Source organism: Grus americana, chromosome 5 (assembly GCF_028858705.1).
Source record: "Grus americana isolate bGruAme1 chromosome 5, bGruAme1.mat, whole genome shotgun sequence".
Lineage (NCBI taxonomy): Eukaryota > Metazoa > Chordata > Aves > Gruiformes > Gruidae > Grus > Grus americana.
This window is the reverse complement of record NC_072856.1, coordinates 859,162-885,438: the sequence shown is the minus strand read 5'-3', so window position 1 is coordinate 885,438 and position 26,277 is coordinate 859,162. Positions and strand designations below refer to the sequence as shown.

The window sequence follows — 26,277 nt, the reverse complement described above, 5'->3', positions numbered from 1 at the left end:
CACAGATGTCTTCAGGTGGGTTAGTGTCTCAATGAAACCTGTGTGGACGCCTGATAATTATAGGTCCTGGGATGGTAATGGGAGTCCTGTCACTCTACTCTTCCCTGCTTGGAGCTCCAAGTTTCTAGACCTGCAGAAGTTGTGCCCTATTTGATGAGAAAGTCTGAAGCTTCAGCCACATCTGGACTCCTACTGCCTAAGTTCAAATGCTGCAGTCAGCTTCAGATTTAAGTTCTCTTTAGCATTCAGTGTGGTGCTGTGGGTTGTAAGACATCCAGGAAAGGAGAGTGTTTGGCTACAGGGGTCCTAGTGGGAATGGATGAGTTTTGTAAAGTCTGTCTTTGACTTGAATTCTGGATTGGTATCGAAGGGATTCCCCAAAGGGAAAACTGCTCAGCATGAGTTGTCGTCTGTCCCCTGTGTCCTCAGCTGGGGAAGTGTGTGGAGGATGCTGGTATTTCAAGTGGTGGTAGGAAAGTGAGAATAAAGAAATAGAAAGTCTGTTTTTGTTTGGAATATCTGTTGCACTTTGAATATAAAGACGGATCAAAATTTAGGATGGAGGAAACTTGAAATCCCAGAAAGGTGTTCTGCTTTATGGGCAACTGGCTTTGTATAGACCAAGCTGAAGTAATGTGGTACTACTTTTAAAACTGCACAGAAAGAAATGAAAGATGATACTGTGTTAAGTACTTAATCTAGAACCGAAAATACATTCAGACTACAGTTTTAGTCTGAAGAGGTAGTTCTGGTCAATGTATTTCAGCTGGGGATGAGTCAGAGCACAGGAATCCTCAAAAGTATTACATGAACTTGTTATTTAACATAGCCTTCTTTTGCCTGCCTGGGTTTAAGGCTGCTGTAAATTTCAGTCAAGGTTATAAGCATGTGTGTCTGTTAAATTTTAAAATCCGGTCTCTCTTCTGCACTCCTCTCGGAGATGATAACTGATAGAGTCCGTACCTGGAGCTGCGATGCCAAGGATTTGGACACGGAGCTGGGGCACTGTGTTGTCAGACGGTTTTGAGGGATGCTCCTCTGAGGCAAGGAAAATAAGATGGAGATTATTTAAAGGGAAAAAAAAATGTTCTTGAAACTGCATTTTGGGACAGATTTTAGGCTGGTTAATTAAATGTTATATTGAAGGAACACCTTGCCCTTCCTTGAATTTCCTGTGTTGCTTTTTTCTCCCCTAAAGCAACTTTGGAGTTTGCTGAGTAGTAACATGTTGTCTTTGGATCTCAAGGGTGCCGTGCTGACAGTTTCCAGTTGAAAGAGTTGAGAGAGTGAATGGAGACCTTTGTGGAGGGAGGCGGACCGGAGAGAGGAGAGGGGAAGTCCCGATCCAGAGATAGGATGGCAGTGACAGCTTCGTGGAGAGGAGCTGGCGGGGATGCACCTGCCCTCGACATTCCCAAAGGCAGCACGGTTTTGCAGATGCACGTGTAATACATGAAATCACGGCGCATCTTGAATTATTTAAGCTGAGCAGCTTGGAGGAAGTTCCTAAAGCGGTTGTGGAAGGGTGTGATTATAATATATAGAAGAGCTTTAATATTTACTATAGAAAAATCTTGCACCTTGTTCTTCAAAATAAAGTCTTGGAAATAATTTGTTATTCCATTTTGTCCACTCCAGGAGTGGTGCCAGAGCTATCTGAGCAAAGTGACATATGATTGATATTTTACCAGACTCAGCCTTCTGCCGTGAAGGAATTTAGTTTGCATTTTGCATACATGGAAAATCAGATGAGCAGGGCTTGGGTTTTTTTTAAACCTTGATTAACTTGATTGGCAAAGCTTGTGCTCCTTCTAAAAACATGACTGTCAAAGCTGTCCTGAAGTATTTTTGACTTGGTTTTTCAAACTACTTATAGGCATCTTACAGGGCGTTGTTAGTGTAGCCGTCACATAGACAGCTTTCTGTGGAACCTATTTAAAGTTCTAATAGGCAATTCTTTGTAAATGTGTGATATTAAATATATCTAGTATTTTATGTGTAGTAGTAGTTGCTGCTGATGTTCTCTGGGCTGTTTCAGAAGAATTGCCAAATCTGTGCATGCTTCAGCCTTCCTGTTTCTCAGGTGGTCCAGTCTGTGCACCTCCCGTCCTTTCTGGTGCTCGTCTTGCCTAATCTCTGTACTCTGCCTGCCTTCATTAAAAGGAAACCTTAATGACTGATTCACCGGGGAGTGATATAGCAAAGGCCAAGTGTCAAAGTGTCTCTTAAGTGTGAGTGCTTTAGTTCAAAGTTGTCAGCTTTGAGACAAGCTGAGCTTGATTTCCCACACGCACCTCCACGTACACATCTCCTGCACTTGCAAATGCCGGGGATTTCCTTTGCCTTACCTAGGCTTTTGTTGTTGGGTCAGGTTATCCAGGGTGCGCGCTCTGTTGTTTTGTTGGGGGTTTTCCTCTGGTTTTGAGAGGCGAGAAGCTGATGGTGGGCTCTGCACCATGGGAATAACAGTGTTTGCACTGGCAAAGAACTGGTTTCTGTTTGGGGAGGCGGTTGGCTTTCTGTGTGTGTGCTTGTTTGCTTGTGTCCTTAATGACATGGTTGCATATTATTTTTCCCTAGAGCCCCTGAACGGCTGGGTGCACAAAGAGATAGTTTAGAGAATAACATCCAAAGCTGGTGGCTACTGGCCCCAAATTTTGGAGTGGCCATGGGTTCCTGCTGCTAGGGCTGCAAGGCTCTCTTGGAGGAAGCACGAGTGGGGAAGGTAGGATCAAAATGCTGTTCGGGAGCTGCCGTATGCTTTACCACCCTTAAGACGTCTATTGGCCCAAAGTTTTGTTCTCGTCCTGGTGCATCCCTCTTTAACTTGTTGAAAGGCAAAAGAAATGTGTCCCCTCGGAGGAGGGAGGATGGTCACTTTGTCTATCTCTGAGCAAGCTAAGGGAGCAGAACAAAAGCCTGATCACCAATTGCTTCCAGTTTTTCCTGGTTTTGTAGTGAGTTTGGAGTTTTAGGGAGCTGAGGGTGGCTTTGCTTGTGGATAAGCACAGCTTTTGCATCTCTTCTCCAGGGAACGAGTATGAAGCTGTGGCTGTGCCGTTGCCTTTGAGCTCTAAACTCACCTGAACCGATTTCACGGTGCTGTTTGCCAAGGCTGTAAACAGCAAAAGCATCAGAACTTGATGCAGACACACAGAACACCACTGCTTTATGTTTGGGTCACAAGCAAAAGGCTTGTGGCAGCTATTGGGGGTGGAAACCTGTAGTTCCTATAGGCCATAGGAAGTGGGTTTTGCAAGTATTTGCCACGGCTGTACAAATAGGTGTTCAGCGAAGGCTTAGCATTCAGAAACTTTGGTTTTACTTTAATGCAAATATGTAAACAGACCGCGGCTGCTAAGCTTCATCTGGTTTTGGCAACTGATGTTTGAATTGCTGAGGTCACATATTACTTCCCGCACTTATTTTTTACTATGGCATTTACCGAATATTCAACCGAAGCGGCAGCCTTTCATTGAAAATGAATCGCAGGAATATGGCTTCTTAGCATCAGTAATGGGGAGAGGAAAGCTGGTGCCTTGCTGGAAAGGAATGTGCTTTTTCCAGGTGTTGCGTTAGTCCCCCAAACAATATGTCTTGTCATTGATTTTAAGGAAACATCTTCCCAGTCTCCCCCAAACTTGTACATCATTCTCTCCCAGTGGTACTGAAAGAGCTGGCTTTTCTCAACTAGATGTGAGTTGAATTAAGCAGTTTACTCCTAAGTGGAAAAAAAGTTACTTGGCAGCTAGAGTTAGTTGAACAGTTCTTGATACAATCTCTTCTCCGAAAGCATGTGCCTGCCTTTGTGGAGGATGTAAAGGTCTGAAGCTAAACCTCCCTGTAGCTGTGGGCATATCTGTGCAGCGCAGCTCTTGGAGCAGGAGCTTGCACGTGGCTGCTGGCTGGTCGCTGTGCTGTAGCAATGGCAGGGGAGGCTCAGCAGATGCGAAACGCCCTCCCTGCCCGTGCGGTGGGCCTCTTCGGGCTTTCCAAATTGCTTTTGGCCAGGGAGTTTTGAATTCCACTTTCTGCATTTGAGGCTATGAAAGGGCCATTTTCCCCGGGGCTGGCAAACTGTGTCGTGGTGCTGGTCGTAAATGCTGCCTGCAGAGAGGAGATGAGAGCTGGGATCGAGGGAGCGCCTTCTGCCCAGGGCTCTGCGCCTGCTCCGGATGCTCCTGTTTATTAGGCTCTCATGCGTTGAGGTCTGGCTTTGGTGGTGCAGCAGGGATTTCTCTTTTCATTTTTTCCTTTTTTTTTTTAAAAAAAATTCCTCGTGAATGCTGCTTGCTGGGGCTGTGGAGAGTGTGAGAACAGCCAGAGAAATTTAATTTTGGCTTCCCTGCAAAGCACTTCAGAGCACTGCCACTAGGCAAGGTCTGAAACCAGATAATCAAGGCTAGGACAGGCCCTCCCAAGAAATCAGCTGAGGAGCCTCTCTGCCAGGGTGTTAACAGGTCCAGCTCGTGTTTATGCAAGCGGTCAGCCCTGCAAGCAGGGACTGCACCCCAGCGTGTCTCATTCTCAGCTTGCCATTGCTTTCAGACAGGTACAGCACTTCTGTTTTTAAAGCATCGGATTGTAATTGCAGTTGTTTGAGCACTGTAATTTATCACGGCCACACGTGTTCTGCAATACTTCCAGCTGTGTGGCTGGAGCACCGGCTTTCGCAACGAAGTTATAATTACTGGTGTTGGACCAGGGAGTGGAGCGGAGCATAGTCCCGTACAGCTTCCAGAGAGCCTCTCTTGACTGTGCAAGAGTTGTCCCAGATCCCTTTTTCCAACCGAGCGTTTGTGGAGCTAAGGAGGCATGGGCTGCGTCCTCCAGTACAGTGTGCACGTGGCTTTCAGGAGGTGTTGGCAAATGGTTAGGGTTGTGTTGATGAGAGAGGGATGCAAGCCTTTTCTGCAGTCTAATGAGCTCTGTATAAACAGTTTTCTCTGGAGCATGTGGATGATGGAGCTTTCGATGGGCCTCTGGAGAAAAATTGGGTCTGGACCCTGGGAAGACAAATTACAGCCTGCAACAATTATGGTTTTTCTAAATTTTTGAGATTGAAACAATGCTTCCACTTGTGGGACTTGGGCAGCGTTTAGCTAATTCAGCCTGGGATACCTGATGCTTCTGTGATTTGTCTGGATTTCCAAGAGCTCCTGGGAGGCTTCCTTCATGCAACATGTTCCCTTATAGCACCGAGAGTTATTCGACTGTAAAAGCAGCAGGGAAAAAGGAGCCAATCCTCCAGATACTTACAGTTATACGGCTGTTGTCATAGCATAAGCTGCGCCAATTTAAATGGATATAACTTCTTCAAGTAGTCGGGGGCTGGAGGTTGACAAAACGATGCTGTGCATGGAGAGGAAGATTCGTGTTGTCGTAACTCTTTGTGTATTACTGAAGTGCCAAATGGATTAGGAGCTTTAAAAGCTTTAAATTTCTGTGCTTTTGGCATCATCTCCTTGGAACGAGTGCATCTCCGTAGTGAAGCTTTGGAAAGGAAATGGTGCTTGAATGGGTAGTCCCAGACTAGTTTCTTCTAATTTCACTTGCAATCAAGTGATAGAGAGGGAGAGACAGATGCTGCAGCTGCATGATTACAGAAAATGCAGCTGTTAACACACTTGCTTATTTTCCTGCTAATGAGGCATCAACTCTCTTCTGATTTTGCTGTTTGGGTAGTGGTTTTACCCTAGCAGGAAACTGGACCAGTGTTTGGGGGTTTTCTCTATTCTGATGTGGTTTGGGTTCAACAGCTGTCAAGACAGTTTTTCAGAACTAGTCCAGTTTGAGGGAGGAGGCAGCAATTCCAACTAGCTTTAAAATGCTCAGTGGGCTCTGGATGCAGCTGGTTAGACTGAGCTGCTGCTTTGAACTTGTTTCATTTCTGATAGTTATACCTGAATGTCTTCTCTCCAACAATTCAGTTCCTCAACTGCAAGCAGTAAATGGGTGGTTCTGGCTTAAGTATCTTTGCTTTCAGTTCTTGGATTATCTTGTGATTTCTCAGAGACCTCTGGCACAGCTGGTTTTTCTTCTTTGCTTTGTGAACCAATACAGAGGTGGAAGGAGGATGAAGAGCCCGACGCTCTCCCTTCCCAGCTGAAATGAGTACAGTGCTCGCTGTAAGTAAACTTGGCATGACTCTGCCTTTGAGGCATGATACACTTGACTGTCAGATGGTTTAGTTTTGAGCAGCGTTCAAAAGCTCTGCTTCTGTGTTATGCTGGGGGAAGAAAACGGATTGCTAGATCACAGGTAAGCCGGTAGTCTGAGCTGCTCTGTGCTTTTTGCTGAGAACTGAAGGAGCAGGAGCATCCCCCGGCAGTGCAATCCATGCAATACAGGTGACTTTGTAGGCATGGAAAGGTTTCTTGGTAGTCCAGCATGCTAAGGATGACCCTTTTCACTAGGGCGATCTTGTAAAGCTATTTGGTGCCTGTTGCTGGATGTGTGCCTGCCATGTGCATGAATTGCTGGTTTTGTAGGTTTTTTCTTCATGCCTATCAGAACACCTCTCCAAAACTGGTGGTGGCATCACTATAGCAGTCTTGTAGCAAGCCCTTCTTAGCGTGAGGCTCGGGGTGACTCTTTCTGCACGTGTTTGACAAATCATGGAGAACAGAAAAATAGATTAAATTCTCCAGGCTCCAAAAGAGATGTCAAGGAACAGATTTAAATGTTGCACTTGGTTTCTGTGGGATACAGAGCCAGCTGTTGGTATCTTCCCCTCCTCATTGGTCATGATGGTTTGTAGTAAATTCATGTTGCGTATGACTCTGGAACAACAAGATTCATTACAGATGCTAAACCTGGTTGTTCCCACCTCCATTAGGGTATTATGTCAGAACAAGGACTTGGGAGATGAACAACACTCCAGCTCCTACAAACCACTCTGCAGGTCGTGGCGGTGGTTTTGTCATGGTGATATCATGAGGAAGTTCCCTGTGTAGAAACTGAACCTCTTTTAACCATGCTTTGTAACTGATCCACTCAAACCTGGTTTATTTCTACTGATAATGTACTGATAATATGGAGCCAGTGCAGAGCAAATGGGATTCAGTCATGCATTTGAAGGCAAACAGAATTCACCTGACTTTGGACTTCAGATTTTTGATGGGATGTGATCTGAAAGAATGACTTTTGGTTTCCAAACTGAGTAGGTCGGAGAGAAACTTGGCTCAGGGGTTTTTTTGGGGTGGTTTTTGTTTTGTTTTTAGCCAAGGAATCCATCGTGGAAACTTTTGAAAGTAATGCTGCCTTCTGCATTTGCTTAAGTTACTTTGATTGTATTTCTGCATGTTGTCCTGTGTTTCTGCTGTAAAGCTGGATTTCAAAGGGTTTGCAGTCACATGGAAGTGTTGCTGGACAGTACTGGTGTTTTTCTTGCTGGCACTTAAAGGATTGACTTGGCTATGATGCCAAAATGTGAGGGGTTGGCTTATTTTTGTCTTTGCACAAATTTCCAGATACTTTGTTCTTCATCTACAGATAAGTGCTTTGTAGTATTAGAGCAGCTGACCTCTGAGTGTGGGGGAGAAAACTTAGAGACCAGATGCCAAGGAGGAGATCTGTGCAGATATAACCTCCTTTTATTACAAAATAATAAATAAAAACCCCAGCTGCCTGTGATTGCTTGATTACTATTGTGCCTAAGAACTGGTGTCAGAGGACTTAGGCATCTGAGAGTCTTAAAATGGATTGCATTGAATCTTAGTGCTCTTCCCGCTTTAATGCGTTTTTGACTCGATATTTCTATTGTCATCTTTGTGTGTTCAACTCGAGAGTTTCTCTTGACGTTCCTGGTTGCAGCCTGTCAGCGATGAAAGCTGGGTTAGAGTATTAGCTGTAAATGTCTTACAACGCGGCAAGACGTTGCTACCTGTTCCGTGCTGGAAGACGGGTCTAGCTTGGACTTTGGAGGGAGATGGATTTCTCACAGTTCTAGGAAATGCATGTAGAAAAAAAGAGGGAGGGGAAAAAAAAATCAGTTTTCATTTTGGGTATTGCTACTTAAAGCATTCCTATGCTTTAGCTTAGGAAGCTTAGGTTCCAGAAAAGATATTTTATTTAAGCTGTTGTTTGTCTTGGCATTCCTCATGGGGTCAACCAGGGAAGAAGGTCACTGTGCTGTTAATGACTCTACTTCCCTGATGGGAAAATCCCCTTCCCTCAATCCCTACCAGACTTTTTCTAACTGTAGAGCAGATGTGGCATGAACAGAGTCATGGCTATAGTACTCAGTTTTTGATAGGTACTGTAACTCGTTTGAATGCTAACGGGCTATAAAGCGCCAGCAAGTGAGGGATGTGTGGTGGGTGGCCAGAAGCTCAGGCTGCTGCTTGCAAAAGCTTGAGGGGAAAGAGGTGGCTGCCGCTGGTTTTAGGCAAGCCACAGCTGTTTATTTTGGGGTTTGCACCTCTGCCAGAGGCTCAGTCTCTTGGTAGGGACAACAGAAAGTAGCATGAGAGTTGTAAGGAAACCACTGGTCCATATAGCTGGGAGAAGTTATCCTCCCCAGGGCGTGGTTCTATAGGATGCCTGACCTACCACTGCCAAACCCTGCTCTGCCTGAGTTATTTTTAAAATTACAGTCCTCTTGCAAACTCCAGAGGTTGTGTGTGGTCAGTTTGGCCTCTTGTGCAAGAAGAATTCAAATTCTGGAGGAAATTGTCTGTCTGACTTGATAAGCATCCTCCTAATTTCCAGAACCTGTTTTTCTTATCAGCGAAACATGGATGTACATAAATGCTTGCTGCCCGCCGAGCACTCCCATTTGGGCACTAGCCGTGGGAGATATCCTGTGTGTAATGGGATGTAAGGGGGCAGTGACGCCAAGACATGTCAGGAAGAGCCCGATATCTAGAAAAGCAATGTGCAAACCACAGTGGGTTTCAATTCCTAAGTTTCTTTTAGTTAATGCATATATAAGCAAGTCAGTTAAAACACATTGAGCTTATTTCAAATAGATAATCTAATTATCAGCTTGATTAAACCATCTCAAATAAACAGTTCTTGTTGTTTGGTAGCTTTGCTCTAATTGCTGCAAAAGCAGTAGTAGCTTTAATTAAGAGCCTCAAAAGTGGCAGACCAGTGTTGATTTGTGTCAATTGAGAGGTGTTCCAGCAAATACCTGATGCAGGGAGGATCGAATTGCTCCTAGGTTGATGTTAATATGAAAACCGACCCTTTGGTGCCAATAAAAGGAATCTGCCTATTTATTAAATACCGTTAAATGCAAGCAGTTGCCCTTTTCTGCTGTTTCCAGTGCTCAGATACAGGCTTCATTAATCTAATCCAATATCACTCAATTAGGCTGACTTTTTTTTAATGTTTATAGGTTAGTATCACCTACCTGTAGCCTTTCTTGGCATTAGACCTACAGCTTATGTGAATGTGTGCTCCTCCAGACTGAAAAATTGCTTAATTCCTCCAATACCTGGCACAAGCCTGCTGCAGCTCACTTGCTGAAGTTGAAAGGCCAAAGATGTGGTAACCCTCCTGCTAAAAATGGAGCAGGAAAACTAAAAATCAAGTTTAGTCTGCTGGATAACCCGGGAAGTTAACACATGGCTGAAGGGGCTCTCCTGATGGCACTGTTCCTCTCGTATCGCTTGCTTACTAAATACGTAGAGGCCAGTGAGTAGTAAGCTCCTACTCATGGTGTGGCCAGAGAGCCTGCGATGCACTCATTGCGTGACTGCAGGAGAGCAGGCAGCCGCTGATGCTTTGGGTGAAGGCGATCAGCAGTTGTCTCCATCTCTTCTGGGTTTGATGCTTCCTCCCCGTCTTTCCGCGGAGACCTCTTGCAAGGTATTGCATGGAGGGAGCCATCCTCCTCTGGAGGCTGGCATGCCCTCTGTGTTGAGGCTGGCATGCCCTCTGTGTTTGCAGGCAAAGTTCCCTCTTCGGTAAACCAGAGCCAGAGCACTTCTGTAAGGTTTTGCCTGGCTGGGAAAGGCCAGATGTGCTGAAGCTGTCCGGTCTGCCAGCAGGTTCCGTAGGGTGCTGCGTGTTGGTTTGCTCAGCCCTGCCTTCAGCGAGGTGGATCCTGTTCCAGGTGCAGCTTCTTCTCTTTATGTTTTAGTAATTTGTGTTGGTTTTGAACAGTGACTTGACATAACGTCTAAGTGAAAAGTCAGGAATGACCTACAGATGAGTAATTATTTTTCTTCCCATAAATGTATTTTTAGGACCTCTCTGCTGAATGTGATGATTTGGTTGTTTAATGTCCACACTGTTTGTAAAATGCAACTGTAGGGAAGGACAACAGCAGTGGGTAGCCAGGTTCTAACCTGCATAGAGATTTGCATGTATTTAGTAATGTTGGCAGATCTCTGCTTAGTAGACCAAGTTTTCTTTTTACATGAGTAGGTGGACTTTTTGTCTAATTGTTTCAGAAAACAACAATGAAACAGCTTGCCTGTATCAACATGCAAGCAGTCAAATACCTGGTGTTTATTTCTGCTGTATGCCCTGGACCAGCATTCAGAGCAGCTTTAGTAGATTTGATGAGAATTTTGAACGTGTTAGAAACAGCATCGGTGTAACAGGGAACCTGCTTGGGCTGGGAGCAGGGTGAAGCAGCTTTCTGGCCGTACCCTGGTTTTCCCAGCTGCTGTGGCATTTGCTGTCACCACCTTGCTTTTAATTACTGTCATGTTCTATGGCTTAATATTAAACCACATCTCATTGCATCCTGTCCCTTAATTGGCTTAACTGGCCTTCACCCAAAAAGACTCTACTGTGTATAGAAACAAGCTTCCCCAAATACTTCCTAATTGGCGGTTGGTGCTTTGTGAGGAGATGGTTAATAGATGTTTTCTTCTGTTCATTCCCAGGATTGGACATTGATCCTATGACGCATGCCCGGAAGAAACAACTTTTCCTTCTGAAACATCCAACTGGTTCTGCTGGCCAAGCTTCATCACCAACAGGCGGCAGGAGGATGGACAGGACCGAGGCAGAGTGTGGCGAGCAGAGGGATGGAGATGCCACCGAGGCTGCGAACTGTCCGAGTGGGTTTGCAGGGACGAACAAAACCAAGAATTTGCATGAAGTGCGAAAGACGTACCCACTGCGGAGACGCATGCACCCCTCGGTGAACAAAAAGACCTGCAAAGTGCTCCTCACCAGGCTGGAGGATGTGGCTGGATCTCTGTCGAAACAGACCCAGAGCTGTAAAAAAAAGGACCTTCCTAGCTGGATGGAGGGTTTGGGACCTACTTTGTTCCCCGAACAGGTTCAGCCTGTGGGAGCAGGGAAGAGTGATTCATCTGGGGAAAAGTGCACAATAATGTATCCAGGGACAGAGCAAGACCTTGATACTGCTCAGTCAGAGCCCAGGAAGCGCAGGCTGGCCTCGTTGAACGCAGAGGCAGTGAACAATCTGCTTTTCGAACGGGACGACGGCTTATTATCTGGCAGGCGTTTTCGGAGAGACTCCGTTAAAGCTGGTGGAGACTGTGCTGTTAAGAGCTTGCATTGCAAAGCTGGTGACAACTGGCCTGCATTGGAAAAAACGGCGGTGAAAACAGGTAAAGGAAAAAACCGGCATGAGCCCAGTCAGAAATGCAATAGCTGTGACCATTCACTAGATGAGGTCTTTGATGATGGGACAAAGAGGGAGGATGGTGCCATCTCCTATCATCCCACCCCAAAGAGACTGGCCAGCCTGAATGCCGTGGCCTTTCTGAAGCTGACCCATGAGAAAGACCAACCCCTGAAGCAGAGGAGTAAATCGGACGGAGAGGGCAAGTCCGAGAACCACTGTTCAAAATCTACGCTCAAATGGGCCAAAGCCAGTAGGAAGAATTGTGTCAAATCCAAGAAGGAGATGGCTAGCTTAAAAATGGAAGGTCAGCGTGGCTGGCGAGGACTTACTCTAGGCGCTTTTGGGAAAGGAGAGCAGTGGGACTCCTCTAGGCTCTACGGGACGACAGAACCTGTCGCTTACGAGTCGCTGTCTAGTTCCTACGCTAGCACGGAGGGTTTCTACCACAGACTGCCTTTGCTTATGGGTGGACAAGCTTCCATGAAGCCGGAGTATGGAAGACCCGGAGAGAAATCCCCGACCCCCAAACAGGAGTTTCATCAGCCTTCCTTTCCTGTGCAGCAGTTCCCTCCTTTGCCTGTGCCCGGAAATCACACGGATTGTGGATGTCTCTACGAATCCTCGGATCTGACCCCATTGAACGGGTTTTACGTTTATTATGGCCAAAGTGGATACAGTGGCTACTCTCACTGCTCCGTTTATCCCAAGGACGAGCTTTCACAATCTGCTACCTGCGAGGGGCTCTTGGTATCGCCCAGTTCCTTGCCATCAGGTGCTCATTTCCAGCCACTCCACTGGTGTAACTCTCCGTACTGTTGTGGAGAGGGAACGGCAATTAACAGTTACAGCGTCTGTGGAGTCGTGCACGTGCCAGAGGGCAGGATTAGCAGCGTGCACGCAGGACGGAACAACTACCCTTACAAAATGCCTTTTGCAGCAGGTAAGGTGCAAAGTGCGAGCAAATCCTGTTTGGCGTTCCTAGGAGCAGAGGGCTGGTTCGGCACAGTGGCTAACGAAGGTAGCTCGTTGCCAGGAGGCAGGCCGTGTGGTGCAGCTCAGCTCTGGCAGCCAAACCGTGGCTCGGAAAGAATCTGCGTTTCACCTCCCCTTCCCCCATTTTTAGCCTGGAGGGTTTTTCCCACTGAAAGGTCTTATTGGTGTGGAAAGCATAGAATCGGTGGAAGGATTTGGGCAGTGAGAAGGTGACTTATGACTTGTCACGCCGGAGCTAACTGCTTAGCTTTGATCTGTGTAAAACGAGTGGGTTTTAGTTCCTACATGCTCTGCAAGGCTTCTCGCCATCCTGCTGTGCCGCTCTGAGCGGAGAGTCTAAAGCACATCGGGCTGAGTTACTCCTCCGTTCCCAAAAGCTCACTCTCAGGACTGAAGCATCCTCGCGGAGCGGCGTGAAGAAGCAGGCATTGCCTTGGTCATTAGACTCTTGCTGGTGCAAGCTGTGTGGGGCATGCGGTCTTTTCAGATTTTATAGATTGGCTCTGGCAGGGCTGTGTAGCAATTTGGTTAGAGTCTACTGTTTGGACAGATGCTTGAATTTCACTGTGGTGATAAAAGTGCCAGGTACACTCTTAGTTTGGTGAGTAGTGGTCCCATCTTTGCTCTTAATGTCTGAAAATGAGAACAGGCGATGGTGTAAGAGGTGATGTAGTTATTTGCCTGGCTCTCTTCTGTCCTCTGTCTGTTTTTAAGACTTTGTCCTCCAATGTGCTTTATCTTGGGGCTTTACCTTTGCTATTGAAAAATATCTTTTGAAATATTTAAAACTGGATTGTTGCGTGGGGGTTATCAGACACCAGGACGTTGTATAAAAGCCATCCTGCTAGACAGCGCCGCCTTCCGCAAACGGTGTGGTCTATAGATGAAGCTGCTGCTTCAGTTAACCACGTGCTCCAGTCAAAAGGAGGCATGACTTAGCCGCTTGAAACAGATTTTCAGGTAGGTGGATGAAGTTTTGGTTCAGCGCTCGGTTTGAGCGAGGCTTTGTCATCTTCCCTTGTAGGAAGCTGCTGAAACTCAGGAGCATTTGGTGGAAGTATAATTTCCGTTTTCCCTAAATATCCCCGCTGTCATGGTGCCGCTTCCTACGGTAGCAGCTAGACAGTGTTCGCTAGTGGCTTCAGTGCTCTTTAAAGCTGAGTGCTTGCAAGACAACCAGCTCAGCAACGTGTTCTTGTCTGACAGTTTTCTGTGTAGCGCCCCGAGGTCGTGTCAGTCTACTCCGTTCCTGAAATTTTGCATGACTTCGTGCAACCAGAAGGATGCAGGCGGTACAAACAAAGTATTTCTTGGAGTTCAGCCCTCCCTGCAAACTCGGTGATCCCTCATGGTGCTGGCAAGGGCAGTAGTGGTTCCAGGGACATGTATTTACTAGCAGTGTGTCACCCCGCTGCTAAGGTCTTTCTCAGTGTAGGTTTGTAAGTGGCAAGAAAACTTCTTTCTCTAGCGCGTGTTTTGGATGCGGTGCGTTCTGGGTTAAAGCTGGCTCTAAGTGTAAATGCTTCGCTGACTCTGATTTCCTTCCTGCGAGGAACTTTGATTTAAAAGCCTGCAACATCGGAATAATGTAGACGTCGTTTTGCGGATTGAAATGTATAAGGAGGTCTCCTAGAATATTAACAGGGACTTGGGCTTAGGAGTTGATTTTTATATATGTGTGCACCTCAGAAATGTTATCCTTCCCTAGAGCGGGTTATTTTAGTGAATTAAAGGAGTACTTTGGCTGGAAGCAACAGGCTTCCATCTGAGAGCGTTGGTATGAGGGGATCCAGCTTGTCATGTCACATGCCTTGTAGTTACATCTGTCTTATTTGGTGTGTTTGAGATGTTCATGTGGAAATACCAGTGTCCGTTTGGTATAAATTGAGGGATCAGGCTGTAATGTTGGACAGTCGTGGTCCCCCATACGTGGGGGAGAGGCATTGCTTTCCCCATCCCGTGCATGGTTTGCAGCACGCAGTGTGAATGGGCGTGAGAGCGGACAGGCACGAGAGATGCTTTGGTGCCGGTGGAGGGGCTGGAAGCGTGTGTACCCAAGGAGGAGGAGTCCCGTGGTGCCGGCAAGGCCAGGTCTGCACTGCTTTCCTGGAGTTTAGTAGATGCTTTTGTGGAGCTTCATCCTGCTTTAGTTCAAGCTTGAAAACTGCTTTTGTAAGCAAAATACTCCGGAGGTGATTCACTGCTCTCTGGGTGCTGTGCCTGCCAAGGCCAGGCAGGATACCTGAACTCGCATCCCGGCGTCTCGGCTCGCTGGGGGACTTGCTGCGGCATTTGCTGCTCGGGGTCAGCACGGTCTACGACGGTCCGTAGCAGCCCTCGCGCTTGCAGTTCAGCGGCAGCTTAGTTGTAGCCCTCGTGGGGAGGGTCAAGTGGGAGAGAGGAGGCAATAATTTCCTGTTATTGTGAGGGGATCTCAGCAGTTATTCAGCTGGAGCTTGGTGACTTCAGATGTTTTTTCACTGTTAGATCTTTTTTTGCAGCTCTGCAGCAGTGCAATCCCACAGATCTGCTTGGACGTGCTCCAGTCTGGAGGCATCTCCCGGAGGTGGCCTGAAGCTGCCCTCTTTGTCATCCCAAAAGCCCACTTTCTGACGTGGGGAACAGGGGGTGTGTTGTAGATTGGTCTGGGAGTTTGCTTCCTGCTGACAGCAGGTAATTCAAATCCGACTTGCCTTTGTCGGACGTGTTGGCCTGGGATGAGGGCTTGGTTTGTGACTCCTGGAGCGGTGTGAGGTGTTCTGGGATGCTTCTGAGAGGCAGCGTTAGCTGACTTACTAACCTGTTGTGGTTGATGCGTCTGCTTTAGGGACATGGTTTTGCTGAAGGCAGCACTAGGCATCATCTTGCATAGTTTTGTTCCACGTAGTTTCATATTGCTGGAGTTAATTCAGAGAATCTTCTCAATTTTCCCTGATTAGTAGAATTTGGCTTTTTGAAGGAAGCTGGCCGCTTCTGCTAGTGTGGTTTAATCCTTCCCATCGTTTTGATAAGCCTTTTATTTCTTGTATATGTATTGACAGGCTGGAGCTGCTTTGGAAACTGGCCAGCCTTGTGTGTATTACTGGCTGGCATTACTTCGGGGGATTTCAGATGGGTTTGCTGTAGTGCAGTGTCATCGGCAGCAACATATTGGAGCATCGCAGGCTTAGAAGTGTCTTTGCTTTTAGAATCCAGTGACGGTGCAAAATGAAATCGCAACGTGAAGAGTCTTTACTGCTCTAATGCAGTAAAGGGAATTTCGGGGGAAAGCGGTGATAGTTTGGGACAGTCTTGATGGTGTAGCCATCTTATATTTCAAATGAGATACATGCCTCTTTCTTCCCTTCTGTTAGAAGGCTGCAAGTCTCTGGACCAGCTGAACCTCACAATCCCTGTGGCAGGGCACCCCGCGTCACCTGCCCACCCGCTCTCAGGATGTCCTGTACCCAGCGTGCCACCGGCTGCAGAACCCGTTCCTCACCTGCAGACCCCCAACTCTGACCCTCAGACCATGGCCCGAGAATGTCCACAGAGCTCAAAGCCTCCCAGCGGCTCCAAATCCGGTCTCCGAAATACTACGGGCTGTCTCCACGCCTCTGACAGCAAAGCAGCGGGAGGGCATTCCCATCCAAAGCAGCAACGCATTAGCAGGAGGAGAGCTACCAACGGCTGGATGCCCGTCGGCACAGCCTGCGAGAAGGCCGTCTACGTTGTGGTAAGTGTCTGTGGAGCACGAGTGTTTGTGTGGCTACGGCTATAGCCGTTTGTGCTTCTTCAGGGGACTGAGATCATGAAGGCTCGAGAGAGTTTTGAGTCTCGCTTCAAAGCGGAGGTGGTCACTAGATGCCATCTAGAACCTCCTGCACAAGCAAATAGTGCCTTTTGGCTGGGTTTCGAGGGCGAGCTGCTGTTGGCTTTGTTTTTCTCGTGCACCCTGATATTACCTTCCACAGCATGACAGGCGGTTTGGAAAGGAAGGAAAACCTGCTACTCCTGTGCTAGCATCAGCTGGAATGCCGTGATGATGAACACTTCTGGCTTCGGCATTTGCAAGGGTGGCACCTGTTGCACCCATGAGTCTGTCCTACAGAGAGATCGTCCTCCAACTGCTTCCTCCTGGGTTAGGGCAAACCTGTTTGGAAAATGAGGGAGGTTTGAGCCTTGTTATAAGGAGTGGCTGTCTAAAGGTGGCTCTTACAAGGTTGTTCTCACTGATGGTGGCTGTAGCCCAGCAGGGATCTCCCTGAGAGTGCAGAGGACTGAGACGGTATCCCGGCTCCCAGATAGAATTTTTCTAGCAGCCAGTATCCCCCTTCTTATCTGGTGTCATGGCCAATCACTCCTTCAAGGATTTCTCGTCTGTACTTTCCCATTTGTTGTGTTCAGGGGCAAAGACTGGCTCCTGCAAGATGGGAGATTTCCTGCCAGAAAATTTAATTAACTGTACTAAAGTCCACTTCAATTGAGAGAGAAGGCAATATCCTTCACGTTATTAAAACATAAGAGCTGTGGACTTGAAATCTGGACCCACGTGCTGTCTGGGAAGGTGGGACACGGCATTGAACTGCGTGCAGTAAATGTCAGCAGCAAGGGGAGCTGTGGTCCAGGCGAGCTCGTCTGTGCTGCAACTTGGTGCAGTGGTGTAACCTTGAGCTGCTGAGAGCATCGTGCAGGACAGGTTTTGTAGCTCCTGCTCTTAGGGCTGTGTCCAGGTACCGAGGGCTGTGCAGGGATGATGCCCGTGAAAGCAGGAGACGGGCCTCTTGCATCCACCGCTGAGGCTTTGACACTCTGAAAGGAGCAGCGTGCCGTTAATCTCCTTAAGTCCTGGCGCATAATGCTTCCAATTTTGCCTGGACGATCTGGCCAGAGGTTAAACCCATCCTGCTCAGGCATTCTGAAATGAGTTTTCAGAGCAAAAATAAAATAACCCCCCCAGTTCATAGTGAAAAAAGTGAAGGTATTGTAAAGTTAGAGGGTACAGAGGAAATGTTAGCAATCTCGTTAAGGAAGGCTTTATGCTACCATCTCCCTGCCACTCCCTGCCCTGTTCATCTGAAATATTTCATGTTTTATTTGTTTTCTTACAATGTTTGTATCAGAGAAACACAGCATTCAAAATATGTCTAATTTTCCATGCTGTTGGATATGAAGGAAATGCACACCTACGGGTAGGCTGATGAAACGGTGATTTTTCTGAAGGTTGGTTTTTCGCATGCAGCATTGAAGGAGAAAATATTTTTTAATTTGAAATAAGGATATTAATTTCAGAAATACGTGCTTTTGTGAGACTTGCTGTCCAGCTGATGAGCTGCTCCTTACTGCCAGCACTATGTAGGAGGAGTAGCTGTGTCTTCCCCTAGTTGAAAATGATGGCTGTGTATGATCTGTGAGCACTTGGATGCTGTTCCCCAGTGAACTTCCTTTACCTATGAACGCCCTACCCGTAGAAAAAGGAATTCGTTTGACCCAATCTTTGTGGTTATAAACCATCCTGGTGGGAATAGAGATGCCACGAGTGCTCTAACTGTATGATGTCTCTCGGAGATCTCGTGGGGTGGAAGCACTTAGCTCAGAGTAGGCTTAGGCAAGTTTTTAGTTCACAGCAGGGCCGAAGGAGTCATGGGTTGGGGTAGCAAACAGTAAACTGACCCTTTGACTCTACGCTCAGGTTGCGTGTTTTTTGTGTGTGTTCTAATAGAATGAACCAGAGCCGGCTGTTCGCAAGAGCTATCAGGCTGTGGAGAGAGACGGCGAGATTATCCGGGTACGAGATACTGTCCTCTTGAAATCAGGCCCCCGGAAGAAATCGATGCCGTATGTCGCGAAGATATCGGCGCTGTGGGAAGACCCCAAAACAGGTACTGTGCCAAAAGAGTATGTCTTGCCTCTGTGCTTGACAGATGAGGGTGAGCTGGAACCGGGGAAGTGATGGATCTCAGGAGAGCTGCAGGCTTGTCAGGGTACTCCACTGCTGCCAGACCGGGTGATGAAGAGGAAGAGATTAGCTCCAGGGCTTTCGTTCAGATTGTTCCAGGAACCGAAATGCTCTTTAATCACTAGCCTGGGACTGGTAATCAAAATCTTCCTGGTCATGAAAGCAGATAATATCTGCCAAGTGCCTATCTTAGCAACGATCTCCTTTATTATTTCACTGCATCAGACATCCCAGGAGCTGCTGTTTACTCAGATGCTCTATCCAGCATCTGGGCTGGGAGTTGGTGTGGAGCACGGGCTGATCTGCAGAAGCTCTGGATGGGACCCGAGTAGAGGCAGTGACTGGAGTAGCGTGGCTTGATGTTAAGGTCCCGTGTCTGACTAGTGATACCTGGGCCAAGGAGGCTGTGCCAAATGTTCTAAAGTACAGGTCTTGCTTAAAAGTAAAAAAAAAAAAAAAAAAAAAAAATTATGTGTGAAAGAAGTGATCAGTGTGTGGTGAGGCCCATCTTGGTCATGTCATCCTGCAACAGCGCTTTTGCCATTAACCTGGGAGTTAATGCTTAGGGTGAGCATTTTTTCCAGCAGCTTGCCATCCGGATGGATACTTTTTTCAGATGGGAACATTTGATTTTTTTTTTTGTGCCTAACTGATCTCTTTGACGATGTAACGCAAGTAGAAGGAGGTGAAGGTGTAAGGGAATAGCAGCGTGACTGACTTCATACAGCTTCTTGCTGTAACAAAAGGACACCTAGTTCAGCATGAAATATTTATCACGGCACAGCTGCCTCTACGTGAGCGCTATGGGAATGAAAGGGATGAAGTGGGAGGAGGGAGCTGGATATTAGTGGGAAAACCCTACAAGAAAACTGAGGCTTGACATATTTTAATAAATCTTCTTGCAGGGGAGCTGATGATGAGCCTCCTGTGGTATTACAGACCGGAGCACACTCAGGGAGGCCGCAATCCCAGTATGCACCAGGTGAGCCATCCGAACGCCAAACTGGGGGCGAGGGCATCCTGGCACATCTGTATTCCTGCAGGAAGAAGGGATTGGCCCGAGTAGCTCCCTGCATTCCTGGGTGGCCTCAAACTCAGGGGACGGAGCTTCTGTTTTGAGTCAAATGGAGCTGTCTCTTGGCTGCGATGCAGCTGTTGCCAGATGTGTTGAGTGGCAGGGTCCTGTATATGGGCTTTTCCCCAATTTATTGTCATGTGTGGAAAGTCTGGGCTGTAACAGAAGCTGCTGCGTTCTTTACGTGGCCGCCTCTGTTAGCTTTTAATGTTTCTCCCTTTAACCTGAGAAAATCCTGTGCATTAAGTGAAAAGTTGTTTTGACTGCTACCTTAGGAGTAAGGAGGAGTGAGCTTATACTGAATCAAGATCAGAAACCTTTCCAAAAAGAAATTTCACCCAGAAATGCAGAGCTCCATGCAAAACCTCCAGCTGCAATTCTGCAAGACACCAGAGTACCAATATCATATGCTGCCTTTTTATCCTAAATTCCTTATTCTGCTGCTTAAACTCCAGGAACTTGTTTGTTTTGTGCAGAAACATGGATGCATCATCCTTTACCTGTATAGATTTATGACGAGAATTAAAGACTGACTCGAGGATGTTGTGCCAGTATAATAGAGTTTGCTTTTTAAAAGGAAAAATGCGTGAATCATTATGACTTCATGCCTTGCTCTGCTTTGCATGGGCTTGTGTTGGGTGACAGAACAAGCTGGTTTTAAATCGGGAATGGAGAATTCACTGCTGTTTTCAAACCACCAGAATACTTGGTGCCTGTTTACTTTTTTTTTCCACTTTTTTTTAAATAAAAGGGGAGGGAAGTGGTGAGAGCCAGACTGGGGAACAGCCGGGGAATCGTACCTGCCTGACTTGCAGGGCACAGATGAGTTTCTAAACCAAAATGTAGTGCCTTTCTGGTCCATAAATGAAGCATTCCTGTCTCCAGTTGCGTTTTGGCATACAGAGAGCACCAGTAGTCTGGCCAGGAAGAATTAAGCCAGTTTTTTGCACACCTGCTTAATTACACACGACCTCAAATGAGAGAGTGCCATTTGGGCTGAGAGCTGGGATGGGCTTGCCAAAGGTGACTCAGATAGTTCTGATTTAAGGAGTAGCCCAAAACCCCAAAGTGCTGAAGCAAGGTGTGGCATTTTCAGTTTCTCTGGTTAAGCGTGTCCCCGAACGGTGACCCTTTCACGAGTCTTTCCTTCAGCCTCCTTCCTCGGGGTTGTGAGCAGAAACAAAGCCTGCTGGTAATGCTTCCGGACTGGTGCAGAGCATCCCTGTTCCCAGAGATCATCTTTGCTGATCTAACCGCACCTGAAATTCTTTCAAATGGCTCTATCTGGGTTGCCCCATATCTAACCAATCCTGCCTGCTGCAGAGCCAAGTTTCCTAAATTACCCTGGGAAAAAAAGCTATTGCTGCTTCCCTCACCAAACCAGCCTTTTAAATTGAATTGGGATGAGGAAAGGGTTGGAAAAGAAGGGATTCCTTTAGCTTTGATATAGAGATGGCTTAGAAAGACTGGTCGCGTGTCAATGTGTAAAGACAGCAAAGTGCTATTCAACCTCCATTTCAATTCTTAACCATACAAACGAATTGTGAAGGGTTTCCAGCAGAAGAAAGGGAAAATGAATGAAGATGATCCCTGGGAGCTGGGAGGAATGTGTGGGTGGAGAATGCTCCGACCTCCTGCCTGCAGGAGCATTGCTCGCCGGGTTTTCTGGACGTGGTCTCAAGGCTCCTTCCACGTGGAGTCTGTGCAGAGTCAGATGTTAGATAAGCTGGAGCAAAGGCGCCTTTTGCAGAGATTTTTCTCTTTTGGAGCCTCTGTGGTACCTCCCCGATGGGACTCAGCCTTCCTCCCTCTTACCTGTCTCGCTGTTCCCAGACATTACAACAGCGCTTTCAAAATGCTGCTTTTATTTTTTTCCAGTGCAGCATTGCAAAAGCTCATCTCCTCGGACACTTCTCAGCGGTGGCCACAAGTTCTGTGTCATCCCCAGGAGGAAGGCGGAGGCTGAGGGGGGGTAGCCGGTAGCGGCCTTCTGCTGAAATGCTTTTGTGGTGTTGGCAGTACATGTGGGTTTTGGACATGGGCTCCCAAGCGTGCTGGGCAGCGTTAAATGATGGTTAGGACTCTTAATGCTTTGCTCATGTGTTGCTGGATAAAATTCTGGTGCATGCTATAAATAGGCCCCAAAACACATGGAAGGTGTCTGAGTCACGTGAAATACTCCTTAGAGTCAGTATCTGCTATGAGCATGCTTTGACAGACTCCTCTTTAAGGTGATGGGTAAAGGTGTGGAGCTGGCCCTGCCTCCCTGGGGCTCCTGGCCAGCTGGGTGACCTCTTCTGTCCTTCCTTCTCTTGCAGAATGAGATCTTCGCATCCCGGCATCAGGATGAAAACAGTGTTGCCTGCATAGAGGAGAAATGCTATGTGCTGACCTTTGCAGAGTACTGCAGGTAGGTGGTGCTCTTAACTTGCTGCTGCTCCCAGACCTTCATCTGTCTCCAGCTCTTGTCACTCTCTTCCCATTTCCAACCATCACCCAGCAGAACTGTCCCAGCCCTACAGACTTTGGTCTAGCAGGAGCTGGATGAATTACACTCTATGTACAAGTTGGGTATTGCAGGGTACTTCTTCCACGCCAGAGTCCGTGTGTGTCTGTTTTGTGTAAGATATATGCTTTGGAGGGCTCAGAAATGTTTATACTTGTATGACCTTGGTAACACAGCATGTCGACATCAGTGGAGGACAGCGAAGGAAAAGCCGTAGCTTGGAGCCAAAAGCTAAGGTGGCAGGAAGTGATCCTGTGCATCGGTCCCTCGTGGTACCCAGGTGCTGGGGCTGGCCAGAAAGCCAGCTGATGTACTTTTGTCGGTGTTGCTGCTAGACACTAGTGTTGTGCTTGCAGATCTGGGTGTTCTGGCAGCAGCATCCCTCAGAGTAGTGACTAAGGGTTTTACTGTTAAGCTCTTGCTGATTGAGCTGAAACTTTGTCAGGAAGAACTTCCGAGCATCCGTATTCAGGACTGCCATCCTTGGATGGATGGATGCGCAGGGCAGAATGAGCATAGGGGTTGAATGGACACACAGATCCATAATGCAAAATGGTGCTTTAAATCTCCGCAGCTTTGCTGGGTGCATCCTGTTGACTGTGCAGCCTTACAGCGGAGGGGATGTTTAAGCCCCAGTGCACTCTCCTGCTCCCAGCCTAGGGTTCTGCTGTTTGAATTTCTAATAACAAACTGTTTTACAAATTCTTTATAAGCTGAATTTTGCTCTTTCTTTTGAAAACACTTTAAAAAAAAAAAAAAAAAGACCAAAACCCAACCACAACACAAAAAACACCCACCCCAAAAAACCCCACCAACTGACCAAAAACCCCTGAGCTTTGGGTCCACACAGCTCATTTCTGTTCTAACAGCCCGGTCGTCTGGGCTCTGGAATAGCTATTGGCAGGAATTTTTTTGTGCTGTTGTGGGTAAAGTCACCTTTGAGAGAGATTCCCTGAAGGCAATCCTGAATTCTTTGTTTGCGTAAGCAGCAGCCTGATGCACAAGCCTTTTCTGGGGCTAATCAACGAAAATGAGGCCAAAGTAGTAAAAGCAAGGTGAATTAATCATAGTCATCTTTCGTACTGTATGGCATCCACCAGTATAGAATAGAAACCGTTGTGCTGCTTCCTGCAGTTCAGGGTGGGATCAAAAGCAATAGCTACCGCACATCCTCTGGAGCAAAGCTTAATTCCCCTTCACCCCCCTCTTCCTTGGGCAGCCACGGCTGTGGCGTCCGGCGAGACGGACCAACACAAACAGTGGGAGGTGACACGAGTTCGTGCTAACTCCTCTAATGTAATTGCGTTGCAGATTTTGTGCCTTGGCAAAGCGTCGAGTCGAAGGGATCCCAGGCAGGAAAACCATGATGGTTCCTCCCTCGGAAGAGTACTCCACACCTCTGCACCGCAAGGTGCCCGAGGACACTGACCCCGAGCTGGTTTTCCTCTGTCGTCACGTCTACGACTTCAGACACGGGCGCATCTTGAAGAACCCGCAGTAGCACCGTTCTTCGGTCGGACCGCGGTGAGGAGAAGCGGCACCGGAGAGCCGGCGGCAGGCTGACTGCCTGGGACATCTGTGCGCTCCCGATGACGTACCTTGTGCTGCTTGCGGACGAGAGCGCCCGGTGCTCTTCCCTCGGACTGAAAAGCGTGCGCAGGAGCAGATCCCTGCGGAGGAAGGCAGCAGTTGAAAGCACAGCACTTCGTTAAAAGCATAAATGAAAATATATACGTATAAAATAAATATATGTATATAGATATAGGTACTTGCATATGTAAATCTATATCTATATATGTATCTAGAGATGCATATATTGGGAGGGGTTTGCAGGGGATAAAAGCCAGTAAACTGAGTCCAGAGCCATCGCTGGTGGGGACGGTGGAAGGTGCAGGAGGGATGCTTTGGCACGTTGTGCGAGTCAAGCTGTGACAGTTCTGTGGTTTTTGTGCCCTGGCGTGAGGTGTGAGGACTGAGAGCGGATCCTTGGCAGAGCACAGGAGGCTGCTTTGTCCCACAGGACAGACTGTGAGGATTCCCGGTGGGCAGAGCTTCGTCACAGCGCACCCGTTGCTCTGGAACCTGCCTGGATGCAGAGTGGCCTTGTGTCGTGCTTGAATCGGTTTTGCTCTGTCAGGGAAAGAGCTGACCCGTTTTCCCTCATCCTTCTCTTCCCTCACTTCGCCATTCTGTGATTCACCGCCTGGACTGGGGCTCGCAGCCGGGCTTGGCAGTCGGCTCCGTCGCAGAGCAGAGCGGGAGCCGGCAGGATCCTGGGCTTTACATCCCCACGCGGTGTTATGCAGAGCTGCGCGTCTCTCGCAGATGCCCTGACCGTGCCCCGGAAAGCACAGCGCCGGCAGTGAACCGTGTTTCCTCCTCTCTCCCGAGGATTGCCCTTCCCCTGATGGCGTAGGGGGCCGCAGCGATAGCAGTGGGTTTACTTTCTTCCCGGTTTGTTTTCTTGTAATGTCGTTTACAGTCCCTGTTTAACCCCATACATCTTCAGAGTGAAGAAGCTAGAGGCTGGAGGGTGAAGTGGCAAACCCTTTTCTTCAGTGTTTTTGGCTTTTTTACAACTTTAAACCTCCTCCCTGTATGTGACTGTCCTGACCCTGGGCGTACTGTGAAGCCATCAGCGGCGCTGTCTCAGCGCTGCCTTGCAGCCTCCCCCCTTCCAAACTCATCCTGGCGTCCGAGCGAGCTCACCACCGTGGCTTCGTGGCTCCCGAAAGGAACTGAGCATGGTAAAGGTTCGCATCGGCAAATGCGGCCCGAGCCCCACAGATATTGCCTCTTGCCTTACGTGTATAGATCCTAGATAGACGTTAGTTTATCTTAACGCAAACTGTTTGAGTTAATTCTAAAGCAAACCAAAGGACAGCGTAACAGTCCATTGAGTCACTCGCGCCAAGCTGGGAGTCCATTTCTAGATTGCACTACTGTAGAGAAGGAGAACCCGCACCGCCTCGGCCCACGTTCTGCTGGCTGGCTGCTCACTGAAACTAGGGATCTGCATCTTTCCCGTCTTCTGGGGCTTCTGAACTGGTGTTAAATGGTGGAAGTGTTCATCCTGCTCTAACGTTGTCCTGTCAGTGGAAGCAGCACTACCCGCGCTCCCCGCAGACGCCGGTGCGGTGGGAACGGAGGGCTTGCTGGCTTGCTGTGACGGCTGCACGCCTGCCTGGCCTGGAGAGAAAACCCCACAGCATCAAATCCCTTGCGTGGAAATAGTTTGGTAATGCAGGAGTTCTCCAGAGATTCGCTCTACATACCAAAGAGGGGAACGTGTCTAGAGGATGACGACTTGATGAAATGACAAGATCTGGCACCCACCACAGAGGGCGAGCAGGGCACGTGTCTCCCTGCTGTCGGTGGCCGATTCCTGCTGGGTGTTGCAGAGGATGCTGGAAAAGTCCTATTTGTTCTTGTCTGGTAGCCCGGGGAAGACACTCAGCTCCGGGAGGGTTGATCCTAGGTGTGCAAGCAAGAGTTTGTAGGTGAAGCATCTTATCTCATTTATACCTCGAGATGCTGTTAGTGTCAAAGTAACTGCTCAGATTTCTCCTTACCGATTAACTCGGGCGCTGGCGGTCTCTTGGAACGCCGCGGTTGGGCTGCTGACGTGGTGGTGCCGTATCCGGATGGGAGGCAGGAGCGCTTCTGGGGCGCTCGGATGAAAGTGCCACGGGGGTGCAAGGAGGTGTTGGAGAAAGAGGATATCAAGTGGCTGCCCCCCTTAGCAGGGAGGGAGGATGCTGGAGAAGCAGAGCCGCTCCTGCCCAGCGTGGGAGGGAAGGGAGCAGCTGCACCCCGGGGCCGTGGAAGGTGATGGGAAGCCCTCAGCGCACGCGTTTGGCTCGGCACGGACTCCAGTGACGCCCAGCCCGCAGCAGGCAAGCTGCCTGCGGCCGCCTTGCTCTAGCAAAAGTGCCATCAGACGCAGGATGCTTCAAACCCCCCCGGCCAGGTAAACCCTGGGCGCTGCTGCAGTCAGGGAAGGGTTTGAAGCCCAGCCTTGGAAACACGGTAACTCGCTGAAACTCCTCCTGACCCCTCTTCCCCCCCGCTCCTGCCAACGTCCTGGCTCCTCTCCAGGTAGAAGAGAAATTGTACTTGCCCTGCATCTGGGACGGGCTTTAGCCCATGTCCGGAGAGGACAAATCCTGACTCCTCTTGTGTTAGAATCTGCTTCAGGCCAAGAACAT

General features: G+C 48.1%; 1 protein-coding gene across 1 annotated transcript in view; it reads left to right on the top strand.

Annotated features, from left to right (window-relative positions):
- The window catches only part of BAHD1 (bromo adjacent homology domain containing 1), a 38,385-nt gene extending 13,961 nt beyond the window's left edge, over positions 1-24,424 (top strand). Inside the window, exons 2-7 of the mRNA XM_054828319.1 lie at positions 10,845-12,497; positions 15,904-16,265; positions 18,252-18,411; positions 19,394-19,470; positions 21,882-21,973; positions 23,381-24,424. Coding sequence (XP_054684294.1) covers positions 10,862-12,497; positions 15,904-16,265; positions 18,252-18,411; positions 19,394-19,470; positions 21,882-21,973; positions 23,381-23,570 — 2,517 coding nt within the window. The 5' untranslated portion in view covers positions 10,845-10,861 and the 3' untranslated portion in view covers positions 23,571-24,424. The remainder of the gene's footprint in view (positions 1-10,844; positions 12,498-15,903; positions 16,266-18,251; positions 18,412-19,393; positions 19,471-21,881; positions 21,974-23,380) is intronic.
- The last annotated feature ends 1,853 nt before the right edge of the window (positions 24,425-26,277 follow it).